Here is an 18,795-nt window from a genome sequence, read left to right as displayed (position 1 = left end):
TCTGTTTCAGCTTCGCTTTTCGCGACGTTTACTTGCGTCCTGGCCGAAGAAGAGTGCCTGAGTGAGTGTCCAACAACTTACTCTTTTCCATTCTCCTTTTTCGATTCTTTTTCTTTCTCTTCTTCTTTCTTTTCTTTGCTTTGATTCTCTGGCTTTGGAACGGATGTGTGAGCAGGCTAAAGCGCTCAGATTGCCGCTATTGTCGGGAGACCACGATCGGACGTGGAGGAGTTGCGCCTGTAATGTGCGCGCAGAGGACTAGACGAGAGCAGTGATTGTGACAAAACTGGGACATGCATTGAGACACCAAGCTGCTGAAGAAGAACTGTTTTGTGTGTTGCAGCTTATTAAGACCTGAAAGTACATAACTACATAGCCTTAGACAGCCTAGCGGAGGGTGTGTACGTAAGTGATATTGTTTATTTCATATTTTCGCTGCGTACCGCCCGAACAAAAAAAATAAAAATAAAACAGAGATTTGTTTGCTGCGGCGGTTCATGGATACAGCACTGGACATACAGCGCCGCGTTCCCTTCATGTTGCTTGCTTTATAAAAGAAGGCCACATAATTTTTTTTTTCATTTTTGCCCTTACAACTGTCGCGCGCTTTCGATATCCACGCCCTTCAATGTAACGCTTCACTATCCTCATGACAGGACAGGTGATCCGAAAATATTGACGATATCACAAAATTATCCAGAAGAAAAAAATGAGCCACCAATAAGTATGAATAAGGTATGCTTCGTCAGCATAAACAGAAACGGGAACGTATACGTATACCTCGTATGTATGCGTAATTGTTTCAGTGTATGGTGAACGATAGCCGCGCTACCGATTTGTGAGCATGCTGCAAACTCGAAACCCAGTGGCGGAGCATGGGGCACACTAACGGTGTTGAACGCTTACGTACATAAGAGAGAGAGAGAGCGAGATACCTTATTATTATTGTTCACAGAGAGGGATGGGAAAGAGAGTTAGAGGGGCTCCTAGTCCGGTGCTCTGAAGACGATGGCAGTTGTCTCACCGACCCGATGGATCATGACCCGGCGAACATCGGGAGGTCCGCAATGGAGGACGTGATCCCACAGCTCCTGGGTAGTGAAGTGGGGTAGGAGAGGGAGTAGGAAAGGAAATAGGGGAGCAGAGCATGGCCGTGCAACATGGAAGGTCGTCGGCGGGCTGCCGCACCCGGGACAGGAGTCCTTATATAAGTCTGGATTGAAGATATGCAGTTTGTGAAGGTTAAGAAAAGTGCGCGTCTGCAGCTGGCGGAGGTCCATCTCTTTCTCTCGCGTGCAGGGCGGCGGTACGAAGATCGAACGTGACTTTCTAAAATGATCACAGGTTGCACGTTTGGTTCTTGCTCGTTCGCGTTTCGAGACAGGTTAAACCTACCTAATGCAAGAAAAACGCAGAGTGTGTTACAGTTTCTGTCACGGTTACGTACATCGTACGTTTCTGATGGAACTCAGCTTGAAGACACCGTCTAGCTGGGGGTGTGAATGCGTGTAAATGCGCTCACCCAACAAACCGCAGGCAGATAATGGATCTAAATGTCCTCATGCACGTCTAACGTGCTTTCTATATAAACTATATGGTGATGCATGGCTTCACGTATTACGTACCGTGCTCCAACATTTTTTGCAAGATGCGGCAGCACGGTGATTGAAATCCTCGTTGTTGGTTTATCACAGTGTATTATCATATAATATGTGTGCAGCAAGTCATCTTCATTAAAAATAATGGACGGAAGTTGTTGACTCATGATCGTTTTCCTTATAAGCGTGCCAACATTTAATTATTGAATGGTGTCAACGGCAAAAAGTTCCTCATAAACTAAACGACTACGATCGCGTAATCAATGTTTTGAAAACTCGCTAACTGATCATCCTAAAACGTAAATGCCGAATTTCAGTGGCAAATTTTGAAGTGTACCGTTATTTTTTCATCTTCAAGGATAAATGCGCCCGTTTTTCTTTCTTTCATTTTTTAAAGATCCAGTTGGTTCAAGACTACATATATCGTTGCTATATTTAAGGAACTTTTTTTTTAATGTATAGGCGAATCGAACATCACAGAACAAACGTATCATACGACATTGATTTATTTGTCAACCCAGGAGCCAAATGAAAACCGCTTCAATCCAAAACAGTGAAATTTACGAGAGCAGATGTGTCCCATAAAATTGATTAAAGCGGCGAATCGGACATGTTGGTGCATATCTGAAAAGGCGGCAGCGCAAAAAAAAAGAAAAGAAAAAAAGGAAAAGACGCGGACGGAGACGAGATGACAAGGACGAGCATTTCTCAGCGCTCGTCCTTATCATCTCATCGCGGTCCGTGTTTTCTTTTTTTTATTGTGCTGTAGCCTTTTCATATATCCCATAAACCAAAGTGCAACAGTTCGGCGCGATCATGCGAGCTCCTAAAATAAACTAATTATTCGATATTAGGGTTGTGAGGTATATGCTTTCTCTTAACTAACGTAGAAGCACTTCCGGAGTACTTGCTTCACGCAGGTCTTCGATGAGGCTTCGTAGAACTATCCAGTGCTATCGTGATAGCGCACTTAGCGCGCGTGCCCTTTTCTTTCGTTATCCCGTTCATTGTTCGTTACGCAGGTTCGGACCAGCATGCCGATCGTTTGGCTGCTAACCTGTATAGCCTCTCGCGTGTAGCGTCGCGTACGTAAAGGTCGTTTCGATGCGGTGCGCAGACTCTCGCATCCTGTGCTACGACTGCAACTCGGAACAGGAGCCCCGCTGCCGAGACCCGTTCAACCACAGCGAGGAGAGCCTGCCCACGCTGAGGGAGTGCCAGGGATGCTGCGTCAAGATCGTCAAGAGGCACGGAAAGCGTGCGTATACGATCACCGTCTCTCTCTCTCTCTCTCTCTCACTCACTCACTCACTCACTCACTCACTCACTCACTCACTCACTCACTCACTCACTCACTCACTCACTCACTCACTCACTCACTCACTCACTCACTCACTCACTCACTCACTCACTCACTCACTCACTCACTCACTCACTCACTCACTCACTCACTCACTCACTCACTCACTCACTCACTCACTCACGCACGCACGCACGCACGCACGCGTACGCGCACAACTGACACCGCTTGATCCTTTCACTCAGTGTGCTGTGTGTGGAACACTGCTAAAGGAACCAGCGTTCGAACCAACGCACTTTGAACGTATCCTCTTTGTAAACTAAAAAAAAAAAAGATAGGTTTGACGTGAAGCGTTAGGTCGATCTAAGAATGGAACCAACCTCATACGGGCATTGTTGAGATAAGAATTAGTTGACATTGTATAGATTAGCTGCTACGGCACCCTTTATTCTGTGTGCAGTGTAGCACACTCTTAAAGGGATCACCTAACTAGCATTCAAACCAGCACACTTTGAACATATCAGCTTCATAAAGAAAAAAAAGTTTGACGGGAAGCGTTCGGTCGATCTAACAATGGAACCACGTTGCGATAAGTGTTGGTTGACATTGTATACGTGACTGCTATTATTTGTGCTCAAGCTTCGATGCTTTTAACTTTGTAATTGTTTGTCATTTGCTTCAAGTTTACATTCTCTTGTATTAGTCGCTAGCTAGCATTACTCTATCAGCTGTGTCTTCTATGTGTACTGCAACATATTGAACATTTCATTGTTTCTCGTTTGTTTTTCATGACTACTACCCTCCGTAATGCACTTGACACTTAAAGGATAAATAAATAAATAAATAAATAAATAAATAAATAAATAAATAAATAAATAAATAAATAAATAAAAGTTATAGAAGACGCCTTCGAGTCAAAGCTTGGATGTAATACGTCTCGAAATATTATTTGGATATTTTCTTTACCAGTGAGCCTCACTGTTCATGACGCTGATGTTGATTCGTCACGCACCCAATGCACATATATCGAACCACCCATGCTGTTTTCTGCACGATGCTTTATTTTAACAGTTTACCTGGGAATGGCGTAGCATTCTTGTGAGGGAAACAATGCCCAAGAAGCATGAGGGGTGGGGGGGGGGGAGGAAAAATGATAACGTTACATGGTGGTAAGTAGAAACGGAACTCTTGTAATGCATTTTCAATATTTTTATTTATTGACACGACTAAAAAGGATATGTTGGCACCAAGAGATACTGCCGGCTACTCGTTTCTGCATGAGAAACAAAAATATATTACAAGTGACGGACTATCGGAAACGCATAAGAAACACATTTTAAGACGATATAAACGCGATAAACGCTCAGAGCACGAAATGTCGCTATAGAGAAAGAAGTAAACCTTAAAATTTCACAGCTACAATACATATCGAAAACGCAAAATATTGTAGGAAGCAAAAATTGACCCCTATCACTGCTTCATAACGAATGTGAAGCATAACGTAAAATATGTCATGAACAATGTTAGCATATCATGAACATATCAACACGCAATGAACAGGGGGTGGCGGGTCTTTTCCAGCTGCTTAAACGCAGCTTTTCCCCGCTATCCTCACCATTTAGGTGAGTTATGTTCTGTACTGACGCACTAATGTGGTGAAAAAAATTCAAATCTAGTCAAAATGTCACAGTTTCGCCCGAAAGGCGAAGCATTTATAGCGATAGCAAAGTATTAAACAACTACACCAAGTAAGGTTTGTAGTTTTATAGGCCATATAATTTGCAGTAAACATTCGCGTACGAATTAATTTAGCAAGCATGAGACCACGCGCTCACAGGCAAACATGAACCGATATCACTCAGATCACACGGTACGAAGCCTCAAATCCCCGAGAGCACGCCACAAATAATTAATTGCAGTGCCTTTTATACGACCCATTCAAAACCTATGTCAAGCGCAGCGCGGTTTCAGACGCGAAAAAAGGGAGATTAATCCACGTCACTGAAAGCGAAGGCGGCGGTCACGTGGTTTCACAAACAACTTGAGAACCCGCCTGTCTACTAAACGCAACACCTCTTGTCTAGGATGGGTCTTATCTATGATGTCTAGGATCTTTTCTAGGAACTTGTCTAGGCTGCGTTGACCCAGTGCACTGATTGGAGGCCATACAATGACTGTGTGGCCGTAAGCTGGCAAATTGGTTTTTCCAAATGTGCACTTGTCTTGGAAACGTAGAGGGACACGCTCTCCCCTCTTGTCTTGTTGAGTGCTGAATGGACAGTGCTTGTGATCGTACGGCCACAGTGTGTGCGTGCGTGCGTGTGTGTGTGTGTGTGTGTGTGTGTGTGTGTGTGTGTGTGTGTGTGTGTGCGTGTGTGCGTGCGTGCGTGCGTGCGTGCGTGCGTGCGTGCGTGCGCATTATAAGTTTCGACGGCGTGATCGGTCTTTCCCGTCCGAAGCCGTGCTGAAGTTGGCGTGCGTTTTGAACTTGTCATTAGGAGGTAACGTAATAATTTTTGCGCTTTCGGGGGATTGAGGCTCCGAGGAATAATTACTGCGTCTACGGCTATCCAACAAATCAATAAAAACGAGACAAGATTTTTCTGTCTGTACACCTTTAAGAAAAGGCAAGGCAAGCAGTTGCGCCCTCTTTCCTGCAACACCGCGTAGATTTACTTCTTTCCTACCTTTGTTTCCTTTCTCAGTTTCGCCACCTTTTAGCCTTCGTCCTAATGGAGCTTTCAATAGAGGGCCGCCAACCGGACATTTACACTTGAACAGGCTAGGTGACTATTTCTCACCTCCCCGTATCATAGGGAATAATAATAATAATAATAATAATAATAATAATAATAATAATAATAATAATAATAATAATAATAATAATAATAATAATAATAATAATAATAATAATAATAATAATAATAATAATAATCACTCTGGCTAACCTTCCTGTCTCTACCCTTCATATTTCTGTCTCCCTGTAGCACCTAGGGAAGGGGTGAGAAATAGGGTTATGAGGTGTGACGACGGGGACCGACTGTAGGGACTGACTATACGTACAAATTCCTCTTTAGTGGGCCTGTTCGGCTCTGGTAGTTGTTCGATTCCGCCTCCTGTGTCGCGAAGCTTTCTTTTCTCCTCGAGTCACCGGCGCGGAGTTTCGTGTTCAGATTCCTTCACAGAAATTTGCGTCGATGCACCTATTCCCGCGTATTCCAAGGTGTGTATATACAGCATTGCATTTAGGTCATGCGCAGTGGTGGCCGCCAGCCTACGGCGCGCACGTGCCAAAAGTTGTCGGGCAAGTGGCTGTACACTTGGCACGCTTGGTAACTCCTTGATCTCACTGCGATGAAGAACGCGCAGTAGCTGTATGACCCACCGCAATCTCGTACTAGCATAAGCCATCGCGTACGTTGCGGCTCCTGCTGCGCCGTATTCGAGAGCCAGATCCCGCCAGCGCCACAGCGCTGTAAGCGTGGTGCGCGCCCCGTTTCTGGGCCCATATCTCTGCAGCATCTCTTTGCGGTTTGAGTTTAGCAAGAGCGCGACCACGCCTCTGACCCTTTGGTGCCGCGGCAGTCGAGGCGCGTAGCGGTGCGGTGCGTGCGTCGTCCAGGCGTGACCAGCAGCGCTCCCTGTCGGACTGTCCCGACGTGCTCGGCTCCGCAAGAAGCACGCGAGCGCGCCCGCGAATCAGCCACCCGTTTAGTCCCGCCGGTAGGCTCTTGTTATGCCGAACCGCTGCTCTTCGGGGTCGAGCAGAACGCGTGCGGGCATTAGTTAACTCGAAATGACCCCGCTCCCTTCGCGCATACGCGTCCACGGCACCACCACCGCCGTTTTATACATTCACTGTATACGATCGGCTCTACCGTGCGAGGCGGTGTCTTAGGCAACGCAGCCCGCTGGTCCCTGAAACAATCGCGTAATGAGGACATTACCGGCGATACTTCTGGGACATGCAGATGTCTCTATAAGTGGCCTACAGTTAATTAATGCTCCGAGAAGGCGCTGATGCCTCCCGTGCTTTAAGGGACCGGGTAGAGAGAGAAAGCCTGGCTCTGTGGAAACAGGAGTTGTTTGAACACGCAACCCCCCTTCTCCCAAGACACACACGCACACACACACAGAATGCAGAACAAAACAAACCGCTGAAGCAGGCTTCACCTCACAAAGATTCTCTTTACAGAGAAGCTAGCTCTCACGAATGCCGAGACCTAAACGAGCTATACGGACGCGCGTATGGGCAGCTTATAAGGCGCGTCGCAGGAACCTTACACAAGTCATCACCTGAAAGAACGAGAGAGTTGCTAGGTGTGTGCTGAGTTGGTTTAGGACATCAAAGTGGTCTCATATGCTATGGTCAATGGAAGAGGATCTTCACGGTGAAGTTATTAAGGTAGATGAAGTTTAGCGCTACGTTGAATGCGCGCTGATTGAATGCTCTTATCCAGAACCAAAGAAGCCACCACAGAAAGCGAGCTCGGATGGACTCGTGCACCCATTAGTTGAACAGTTAATCAAGGGACAAGTGTGTGTCCATGCAGACTTGCAAGTCTCTGCGTATTCGTTCTTTCCCTGTGCGAATTAGCCACCTGTAGATCAGCAAGCTTTATTTCATCTTCAATGACAGGCTTATTGAAGGCTCTGAGAAAGAAGTCACATGTTTGATGGGGACTGCAAATTAACATAGAAAGTCCAACTGCAGTTAATATTTACTGTCTCTATCTGTATATATAAACTGTGACGATACCAAATTAATATTTTGTGCTCAACCAGGCTGCATCATGGTGTTCCACATAAAAACCTATCCAAAATAATCAAAACATAAAGAAAAAGAAGACGCAAGCTCCAACCCATTTAGCCTCCGACCCTATAGCGGCAAGAGCCCCGTGGTTGCCTGTCTCCTCCTGGGCGCGCGAACTCACTCCCTATTAACACCTTTGACCACTGAACGACTCATCATATACAGCTCCTGGCCTACACCGTTGTTACTGTACGCGTACACATATGTACAAAAAGCCCAACCACAATGCCTCTCAACACTTCACCAACCATCCATCCTCAATCCATTCGGGACTAGCTCACTACATCATCCGAAGTGCAGGAAGAACTCATACGGCTCGTTTTGCTCGCCCAGTGCGCACTGGACAAGACCTGACAGAAACGCTCATGGCTTCCACAGAGCTCTCGACCATAGGGGCCAGCCTCCGGTAACGTTCACTCTGTCTGGGTAACCTAACACTACGCGCTAAACACGAAATCATCATGCACAATCATTAACCCCTTACAGTGATAGGATTAACGCCTTCAAATACTCATTTTTTCCACGCACCATTGAGGAGTGGAACAGGTGTCCGCCAGATCTTTTAACCAGAGCTGATTCTTTTGACTCAATGTTTTCTTCACAGCATTTAATTTGAGAGCCATTTATTTCTACGTTTACTTTTTGTATTTTGCATCTAAGCCTTGTATTTATTGCTGTATTTTGTGTTACAACTTGTATTTTAACATTTTTCAATTTTGCTAATCCTGTTCTTTCTGCATATATTATGTATTCGCCCCTCCTGCTTGGGCCTACTGTAGGCCTGCAGTATGTTCTAAATAAAATAATAAATAAAAATAAACCGCGCACTCAAGAGGAATACAACCTGCTCGACGAGAAAAGGGCATCAAAACGCCAGGTGCGCTTTCCGGGCGATACCTCGCGGTCCGGACTGCGTCGCCGCCCGTCACCCCAAGCTCGACGCGCGACATATAAAAATAGGGCGCGCGCCTCGCACTGCGACTTTGGCCCTGGCTCAGCCGCATTTAGGCGCCGCGCGGGCTAAAAACACACACCTTCGCTCAACGGGAAGTGCGCTCGCGTGTACGTCTGTGTTTGTGTGTGGCCCGAACGCACGCGCGAGCGAGCGCTGGCGGCGAAGTTGGCACTGCGTCTAAAACGGCGTGCGCGTGTAAAGCCAGGCGAGAAATTGGTGCTCGCTGGTCGCGATGCGCCGATATCTTCCGCGTCGGGCGTCCCTGCGATCGGGACCTCCGTGCTTCTCGGACATCGTGTGCCTCGCATAGAGATGACAGAAAAAAAAGAAATGTCTGGGAATCCGCCGTGGTTGCTTAGTGGCTGTGGTGTTGGGCTGCTAAGCACGAGGTCGATCGCGGGATTGAATCCCGGCCACGGCGGTCGCATTTCGATGGGGGCGAAGAGCGTAAACACCCGTGTACTCAGATATAGGCGCACGTTAAATGAACCCCAGGTGGTCCAAGTTTCCGGAGCACCCCACTACGGCGTGCATCATTACCAGATCGAGGTTTTGGCACGTAAAACCCCGTAACTTTTAAATGTCTCGGAGGTTAACAACAACAACAACAACAACAACAACAACAACAACAACAACAACAACAACAACAACAACAACAACAACAACAACAACAACAACATATTGATTTGCTACACTACACTGGGTGTGACGGAAGGGGGAGGGCAGGAAGTTGGGAAAGGGGCGTGAACCGGGATTCTAACAAAAACAACAACAACAACAACAACAACAACAACAACAACATATTGATTTGCTACACTACACTGGGTGTGACGGAAGGGGGAGGGCAGGAAGTTGGGAAGGAGGCGTGAACCGGGATTCTAAGTCGCAAAAACTACTCTTGCTCAAGCACCGTCTGCGATTGGCTCGTCTCGTTACCACGCCACTCGCTGTTATAAGTGGTGGTTGTCCGAACGCCGGCCAATCAGTAAACGCTCTATAACACATAAGAAAGGTTTGTTAGTTCAGAACCGGATAGTATAAGCGCGCGAAAGCTTCTTCGCAAGTCAATTCACATTTCGAACTTTGTAATGTAGCAAATACGGCTACTTCTTTTCACGTATCAATGATAAAAAGAAGTAATCACATAAAGAGAGAAACGTCGCAGGCTAATCAAATCAGTCAGGCAAAGAGGTAAGGATGAAAGGTATACAATGGAATAGTATAGAATAGAATAGAATGTTTATTTCGGCGCAAATAAATATACACTGGTAAACTTCAGTGCGTATAAGCCTTGTGGCTTGTGTGAATGACTGAGCAGTCTCGGCTAATGGGCACATTAATTATTGTAAAATGGTTGTCATCAGTAAAGGAAAGAGAAAGTACAGGAGCCTCGGCAATTTCACCAGATTACATGGAAGCTTGTGAACAATTTCACAATGGATAAAAAATAACACATGCGTAAGTAACCGTCCTACTAAAGGTAAATCATGCATAAAGTAAAGTAATCAAAATCATGACAAAACACATCGCTATCATTCAAGTATGTACAGAGAAAAGGAAAAAAAAAGAACGTACTCAAAATTTAAACACAGTCCTGAAAATAAAAACATGCGCTAGAATGAAAAGTGCAGATGTCATTAACATTAGGTTGATAACAGCGTGCATGAGTTTGCGATGTGGTGCGAGATGATGCGCATGACGCACAGATGAGATAATACGCTATTATAAGTGAAAATAATCTTTAATATAGGACAAAACGTACACACACATGTAAATGACGCCCATATGAGGTAATAGGGGCATACAAATACAAAAACGGTGACAGTGGGCTGTTCTACACACACATTCGTTGTTCTTACGAGCAGTGTCCCAAATCACTTTCGCAAACGGCGTACTACATTGTGCAGTGCAAAACACCCCAGGTCGGCGCATATAAGTACATGCGAAGTATGTCCGCGTGTTCTCAAATTAACGTTACAGTTTTGCTCAAGGCTGTCAGCTGTGCTCCTTTCGATGGCCATGGTCCCTGCTGTTTCGCGAGTGAAAGAAAGATCGATAAGGATCACCTGTACGTGAAGTGCTTGTTCTAGCAGCCGTCTACGCGTATACGTACGCGTACTATAGCGTGTTTGGAGCACTCGAGTCTGGTTGGCTACCCTGCGTCGGGGGAAGGGAGAAGGGAAAGAGACAGAAGGGGGAGAGAGAGAAGGGTAGAGACGGGCTGGTTAAAATCCGTGCCTACCTTATATCCCTCTCTCTGGAGCACTCGCGAAGCAGATAAATGAATGAAGTCTTCGACGTCACGGCCGCAGGACCAAAACCAAGCACGACGCACACGTCTTTGCCTTCACTCCTTAATTATATGGGCTTGCTGAGCACTCGACTCGCGAGAATCTCGTGTCTCCCGCGAGGCCTTCGCCTTCTTTACTGAAGGTCAACACAGGGATACACAGCCGTCGGCACGCTGCGCCACAGTGCACCAGACAGTGGTCAGCCAATTAGACAGCTAAAAAAAAAAGTTTAATGATACTGAAACCTGCTCGCTGTCTATAATGATGATATGAAAAAACAATAAAGCTACTACAAAATGTTAGGCAGATCCAACGCGTATGGTGAAATATATGTGAAACGAAGCTTTTTTGACAGGACAGTAATGTGGAAAGTTGGGCTAGTTGGTGATTGATCATCATACTTTGCTGGTGAAGCAGCGCACTGACACGGACACAGAGAAGACACACAAAACGACACTCAAGGGTTAATTGAGTCCTATACGACTGAATGCGATGCGTACTGCTGCGTTAATTTCACGCATCGTTTAAAATATTTATGGGCATCGAACAGGTCATAACGTTACTGTCATGCAATGTCTACGTTTGTGTACTACACCGTTCACAAACTATGCCGAAATGCGAACACCAAATCAGGCGGACGCCCAATGTGAGACTCGATGCAGCGATGTCACGAGGTCGAAGGCGGTGTGTTATGCCCGTTGAGGGAAGAATTTTGATGAGAAGTGTACGTACACTGAAGCACGACCACATATATAAATACATTTAAGCATTCTATACCCATTGTGTCACAGTGGCCCATATAATCTGGAGGATGGACCAAGAATGGACACATAACCTGTGGCCCAATAATGGGCTGATCAAAATATAAGAAAAATAATTTATAGAGCTAAAGAACTAAGAATGACAAAAAAAAAAACGTGACTGATGGTAGTTTTTTCCAAACTACTGTCAGTTGCACTTAGCTCCTCGAAGAGGCAGGACATGTGTCGAGTGAGCTCCGCGTTCGAGGAGCCTGCCTCCACTACTGCACTTATTCCGGCAGTCAGCACTACCAGGCCTATTAGGTCGCGGGTGCGAGTCCCGAGGTGTATGTCGGTGATCCTCGGTCGAGACCACGTGCTGTAGCCCCGCGGTCTGCGCCACTTCTTACTCACCACTTTTCATCGAGGCGCCCCAGTCCAAAACTCTGGCTCAAAGCGGCAGCTTGTTCTTATTTTAGTGCCACGGTTTGTGTATCATGGCAAGGGACAAAAACGTTTCTTTGAGCAACCCAGAATAAATCTGACGTCACAACGACTTGGCTTTGAAGCCTGTGGTGTACAGGGACGCTCCATCTCCTCCGTCGCTGTAGCACTTGAGAGTGGCGCGGATGCCGGCGGCGGAATGTCGACATAAATTTGACATCGAAAAAAAAAGAAGGAAAGAAGGGGAAGACGCGAGAGGCCTGAGTGAACTGCGAACTTCCTGCTGTTTCTTTTTTGGAGCAGAGAGATTATTTTTTATAGAGGTATCACAGGTTAGCTTCCTGGCTCGTAATCATAATGTTTCTCTTTTGTAAGAACGTTTCCTCATTGACTATAGTCACTCATGACAGAGATCAACACACCAACAAGAAGAAAGTCCTGACGATGGCCAATCACCGAAGGCACTTACGTAGGGAAAGTTTCGTCAGTGAACACACTGTTGTATTATATTTTCGCCTTGACATTCTTGACGTTCCATCGCAAAGAGCGATGGAATGAAGAATGCTAGGCATAACGTTAAGGGACAGAAAGAGAGCGGTTTGTATTAGAAAGCAAGCGGGTATAGCCGATATTCTAATTGACATTAAGAGAAAGAAAATGGAGCTGGGCAGGTCATGTAATGCGCAAGTTACATAGCCGTTGGACCATTAGGGTTACCGAATGGGTACCATGAGAAGGGAATCGCAGTCGAGGACGGCAGAAGACTTGGTGGGGCGATGAAATTAGGAAATTCGCGGGTGCTAGTTGGAATCGGTCGGCGCAGGACAGAGTAAATGATGATGATGATGATGATGATGATGATGGTGGTGGTGGTGGTGGTGGTGTTCCTTGACGTTAAATTCGAGCCGCAATTATACATTACGCTTCACGAATGACACGCTAATAGCTCTAGAGCATCTAAGCACAGCTTGCACCCATGTCACGCACACGCTTGCAAAGAGCGTTCAAACATAACGCGATCGAAATCTGCGAGCCCCATTGGCTCTCTTCTGCGTGCCTGTGCAAAGGAGCCAATCAGTACAGAAAAAAAAAAGAAAGTTCGATCCCGTCGAGCTCGATCGCTATCAAAAGTGCCCCTGTAACACTGTTATAACAGTCATCAATAAATACACAAAAGAAATATATTCGAGGCTTATTGCTAAAACTGCATCACAGGCCGTGAGCTAACGTATGTGTCAAGGGCACAAAAGTTAGGCTGTTGGCCTGCGGTGTGGGGCTGTCTAACCTAGGGTTACTGTATGTGTTCTGTATACAGTAACTCATGTCAACACATTTTTTTCCCATAATGCACAGGCACCCTTTGAGCACAGTAGCAACAACAGCTACAGGGACTGTTATGGACTATTTGAAGAGCATCGCTCTAGGCTCCGAGACTTTGGGGAAACCACTTTCTTACGTGGTTATCGTGTATACGCATCCCTTCCTCCTGTCCTCTTTATCATCATTCATCGTTCTTTTCTGTTCCCTTTTCCTTTTTTCCCTGTGCGGAGTAGCAGGCTAGATCATACAAGCCCAGGCCGACCTATTTGCCTTTTCTCTAATGAATTTTCTCCTCTCCACAAGGCTTCCCAAATATGTGCTACCTCGAGGAAAACAAGGATACATCAGGAGAAAATATCGGCCTGTATTCATAAAAATTTCTCTTGCGTAAGTTCGGGCACCCGTCAATGATACAGCGACCGGCGGAATGACAAGACAGCTCGCCGACAGATCAAGATTAAACGTCCATTAGCAGTCCCAATGTCCGTGCATTGACTCTTTCTCCATTTTCATAGATAAATTATTCTATGAAGTTGGCCAGAGGTTTTCTGAGCCAGTGCTTTGGCACCTCGCTGGTGAGCGATCCACTAGCTCTTCCCCGGAGTTAGGCTGCAGGGGTGGGGGTACCTTATTGATATGCTATCCTCTTGCGTGTTGCATTGCTGTACATTGCTAGGAAGTGTGCATGTTATTGGGGTGTGCTCCACATTCGGGCATTTGAGCCTGGAGTCCAAAGAAATAGTGCTTGCTCTATTGGGAAACGGCACATAGTGGACATAGTGGAACCAGGCGCCCAGCGTCATAGTGAAATAATGCAGTGGACAGACTGGGTGATGGGAATGGTGTGTTACGGGCGTGCCCGTTGGTGGTCATGGTGGTGGTGGTCATGGTGGGTAGTGGCTAAGCGTGCTTGTCGCAATGGTGGGATGCAAGCAAGTTGTAGAAATGCGGGCTGTTAGACATCCTAAATGTAGCTGATGACCACTCAGTGTAATGCACTGCTTTTAGACATCGACCTTAATGCCAATCAGGCATGTCGACGTGTTCTGCATTAACCTTGTTATACGCGCTCACACCTAGTACTGTGACTTCGAGTCAGAGTACTAGATCAGACTTCTGATCAACGCCTTTGAGAATCAAACCTTTCTGGTAACGGGCAGCACATGATGGCACTGGAAATAGTTAAGCTTGCATCTGTCAGTTCTCATGTAGTTAGTACTTGTTATGAAATATAGCAACAAGTGTGGAGCAAGATAGCGTGTATACAAAAAGTCAAGGAACATGGGCATGCATCTCCACGAAAGAACTGCAACATGCACGTTACGTATATCATTACATCAGACCAAATAGGCACATAGTATACGCAATACTTCCGAAAATGTGACACTTCTGCTTTGTTATCAATTTATTTGCCACACTCTCGCGGCCGCAGATCAGCTTTACTGTTTGGTTGCCACTTTGCAGACCCATTTCCCGTGAGACCCTACCTCAATGAAGAGAGTCAAATATCTGCGGCAGGCTGCCGCTCGGTGATCTTGGGGTGGCTCTGCTGTTCGAGTCGCGTCAACACAGGCAGTCTGAAAAATAGTGAAGAAAATGAATCTCTCTCAGTTCCACACACTGATAATTTAGTGCGTTATGTAAATAATCGAGTGATAGGAGGGTGTGTATCTATTAAGTATCACCTGAATGTACAATGTAGTTTTTCTGGTGTATCGGTTTGTGATTTCCTCACGATTACCCCTTGGAGCTTGATCGTTACCCTGACAAGAGAATTCTTGCGAATACGGGGCCTCACGTTCAACGGTTCTCCTTGACGCCGTTTTCTGTTGCCTCGCCCGCAGAGGACCAGGAGGTGCGGCGGACGTGCACCGAGCGGCTGCAGATCAACATGTTTCTAGTGGACCACGTGTGCATGTACGAATCCGGCGGCGGCGGCCACATGTGTTTCTGTGAGAGTGACGCCTGCAACTCGGCCCCCACGCCCACGAACAGCGCCGCATCCTCACTCGTCCTGCTGCTGATGCTGTTGCTGGCGGCCTTGCAGAGGCTGATGACGTCTGCCGCACCGCCGCCCTTCGTCTCACCTTCCACGTCGACCGCGGAGGCCCGTGCGAGGCTGAGGACTTCCTAGGCCTCACTGTGTCGACTGGTCCTCGCTGCACGAGGTGATAACCGGCCACAACCACCACCACCACCACCGCCGTACCAGCGCGGAGTCGAGTATGAGAGAGAGAGTGATAGTGACAGAGGTGGCTTGCACCGTCCACTATTGTTGTAGACGCCTGGGACAGCCTCGCGCCAGTGTGTGCGCATGCGCACACCTTTAGGCATGCGCCGACTTGAGGGCTGGCACGGTGAAACTTCGGGCCCCGGTCTGCAGGTTCAGCGCGGCCTTGGTGTGTGCCACCTGAGCACCAGCCTGGCCACGTGGCTACGGCCACATGCGCAGGCGTGGCGGCAGCAACTTCAAGCCGACTACGTCCAGTCAGATACGCGTTCCGACAAGTACCAGATGTCGTTCTAACTTATCCAGTATGAGGTGTTCTCGCCGAGAGCCTTGGAGCGGCGAGGTAGCTGATCAATCTCGGAGCGTTGTAATCCTTCTTCTATTCTTACTTTTCGCTCGGAAATGTCTGAACCAGATGAGATTTGCTGTTTGACACTTTGCTACTTTGAAGAGCGTAACGGTGTTTCCCACATCGAAGGCTCCTCGAGGCGGGCGCGCGAAATTCTAAAAAAAAGAAAAAATAGCTTCGTATTCTTCGTCGTCGCGAACTACGGGGAAATGATTAGCGATTTTTGGCACTGAAAGAAAAAAAATAGAAAAAATAAAACCCCGTGGTTTGTATACGCCACGAGAAGCGAATGCGTAGAGCAGTGTGACAAGTATTTGCTAGCATCTCCGCAGAAGCCTAAGAGAGATGCCGCTGTCGTTCTCTCGGGCATTACTTTGTGGGTTCACAAAAAGGAAAAAAAAAGCAAAAACAAAACAAAAAACAAAATGGTGCTGCCATGTTTATGTGACACTTCCTTTCGCAGCATGCCCGCTGATGTGATGCGAGGAAGTCTAAGCGTGATACACCGTTACGCTCTTGTATATCTTTATGTTTACTAGGGCTGCAACACAAGTGACTACTCTTGCGGATGATTTTCAATTTTATCGACTATAATAAGCGGAGAGCGATTTAAAGCTTGTTTCTGAATTGGTGTACGACCTAGGTCCACCGCTCCATCCAGTAACGGAATGATTTCAGAGTTATCCCCAAATTTACGTTATGTGTTATGACAGTATGGATTCATGATTGACCTTGATAAGTAGAATTAGCTCCTTCTTTTTCTGTCACGTGATCGCCGGAAGAGTGGCCGATATGTATATGTTGGCTGTAGGATGCGAATGGTAGTCGTTTTCTGGTTGGAACTCCGTTCGATAATGTACGAGAACGCAGACAAAAAGAATGTTTCTTTGAAGTAGCTGGCTGCATGGAAAAGGTACATAGATGTATTAATCGCGTACCAATGGTTAAAAAAAGCACGTGAAGATAAAGTTTAAATACAGCAGTGATATATTCACGCGCGCTATAGTTAATCGACAACGTTTTTTGTCTTGTACAGTGATCCTAAACTTATCTTTCGTGTTTGTGTTTACGAATCTCCGGAATAGCTGTTAATTTAACAAGACCTATTCTTAGATCAAAAAGAAGGGGGAAAAAAAGAGAGTCATATTACATTACGTCCCCTAATTGCAATCATGACAGCGTGAAAAATGATTTTTTTCTTCTTTTATATAGAAATGAGCTCGTGGCTACTGCTAAAACGAGCTGTACCACCTAGGCAAATACGTTGCCAGCGCCGTTTGAACGCGTTCTCAAATATAGAGATACCTTTTTGCTCTAAGCTTGGAATAGAGAAATGGACCGCTGTTCTCAAGACTCCTTGCTGGGCCATGTTGTATACCATTTAACCGCGATACTTTGCTCTAGTTCGGAATTTCAACTAACTTGAATAATGTACTGTTATAACCAAGAGGTTGTATCTGGTTGTACCCGGAAGAGGGTGGGGGCCTCGTTGTACATGTTAGCTCAGATCGCGCGGCTTATTCATTCCAGGAAATGCCACCAGGGTGCGCCAGAAATGAAATCTATACTTCGGATAGCGCCGTCATAGATGAAGTTACGACAGATCCTGCAGGATAAGCTATTTAAACGCAGGCCAACTTACCGATAAAACTATACCGCTACCTCGCCCCGATACTCATGTGTGTTGTCCTCATCTGGCCCCCGCCTTGCGCTGTACCACCGGCCGCGCCTCCATCGAAAAAAAAAGGAATTTACGCGAAGTGAGTCTGTTGTGCTGATGTCCTCATCAAAGAGTACGTCCATAGTTACCCAGAAGCACCGGTTGAGTGGATCGGCCACTTTCTTGTAGTCGTCATCGTAATTTGCCTCGTCGGCATTCTGTTCGTTTTGTGGGTCCTTCGCGTTTCACGGCATAGCCCGTTCGGTCAGCCAGTCGATACCGAAGTGGCCAATCCTTGTTTTACAGGAAACACGGAACTGCGTCCGATGTCTTGCCAGAGGATCGCTGTCAACATGTAATCTGTATGGAGCGCTGTCTGACCATTAGCGATGATGGCCTCTCCACGTTCCACAGATACCTTTAAAAGAAGTTCCATAGAAGGTGATGGAAAATCAACAGAAGTTCAGCAGAAAATTGTTCAAAAGTAAACACCCTGCCCCATCTTAATCTGTTGTGTGAAAACTGCGGGTGATAGAACACAACTTAAGCAAAATTTTTCATCTGGATTCTTTGTATAATACGAGGCAATCAAGCAAGAAAAGAAAAACCATTGCAGAAACCTTGTTGGTACTATGTTAAACTTTCCTAGCATTCATTTCATTCCATCTATATTGTTTCCAGGCCGACGTATTACAGGGAGAAGTGGGTATTACGGAAAACAAAGTTAACGTTTGCAGAGCAGCGCAGATAAACAAATTCGTTAATAAAGGTTTCATTTGAATGCGTTGACATCGCCGACGGAAACGTTGGAAGCGGGGAGGTGTTTTCAGCCCATGCTTGTTGTGGGAATATCGTTCTAGGACTCAATGGACTATCGTCCGTGAATCACTTGAAGCTTGGAGTCAAGGCTTCGAAGGGTTAGAACAAACTCACTTGGCAGAAATGACTCTCGTATAGCTTAGCGCGACGGCGGCGTTTGGCGGTCCAGTGTCACTTGTGAAGAATGTAAGTGATGAGTTGGGTGCGCCTAAGTTGCGTCGGTCGTGCAGGTTACTAGTCTATAAATACCCATTATATTCCAAGGGATCGTGAAGG

At 46.3% G+C, this 18,795-nt stretch overlaps 1 protein-coding gene across 1 annotated transcript in view; it reads left to right on the top strand.

The window, feature by feature from the left end:
- The window catches only part of qvr (protein quiver), a 50,812-nt gene extending 32,505 nt beyond the window's left edge, over positions 1 to 18,307 (top strand). The window contains exons 2-4 of the mRNA XM_065428886.1: positions 11 to 61; positions 2,716 to 2,856; positions 15,306 to 18,307. Of these exons, the coding sequence (XP_065284958.1) occupies positions 11 to 61; positions 2,716 to 2,856; positions 15,306 to 15,595 (482 nt within the window). The 3' untranslated portion in view covers positions 15,596 to 18,307. The remainder of the gene's footprint in view (positions 1 to 10; positions 62 to 2,715; positions 2,857 to 15,305) is intronic.
- Positions 18,308 to 18,795: the final 488 nt, after the last annotated feature.

The sequence above is a fragment of the Dermacentor albipictus genome, chromosome 4 (assembly GCF_038994185.2).
Source record: "Dermacentor albipictus isolate Rhodes 1998 colony chromosome 4, USDA_Dalb.pri_finalv2, whole genome shotgun sequence".
NCBI classification, from domain to species: Eukaryota; Metazoa; Arthropoda; class Arachnida; order Ixodida; family Ixodidae; genus Dermacentor; species Dermacentor albipictus.
The sequence above is the reverse complement of the archived record's forward strand: the minus strand, read 5'-3'. Positions and strand labels throughout refer to the sequence as shown.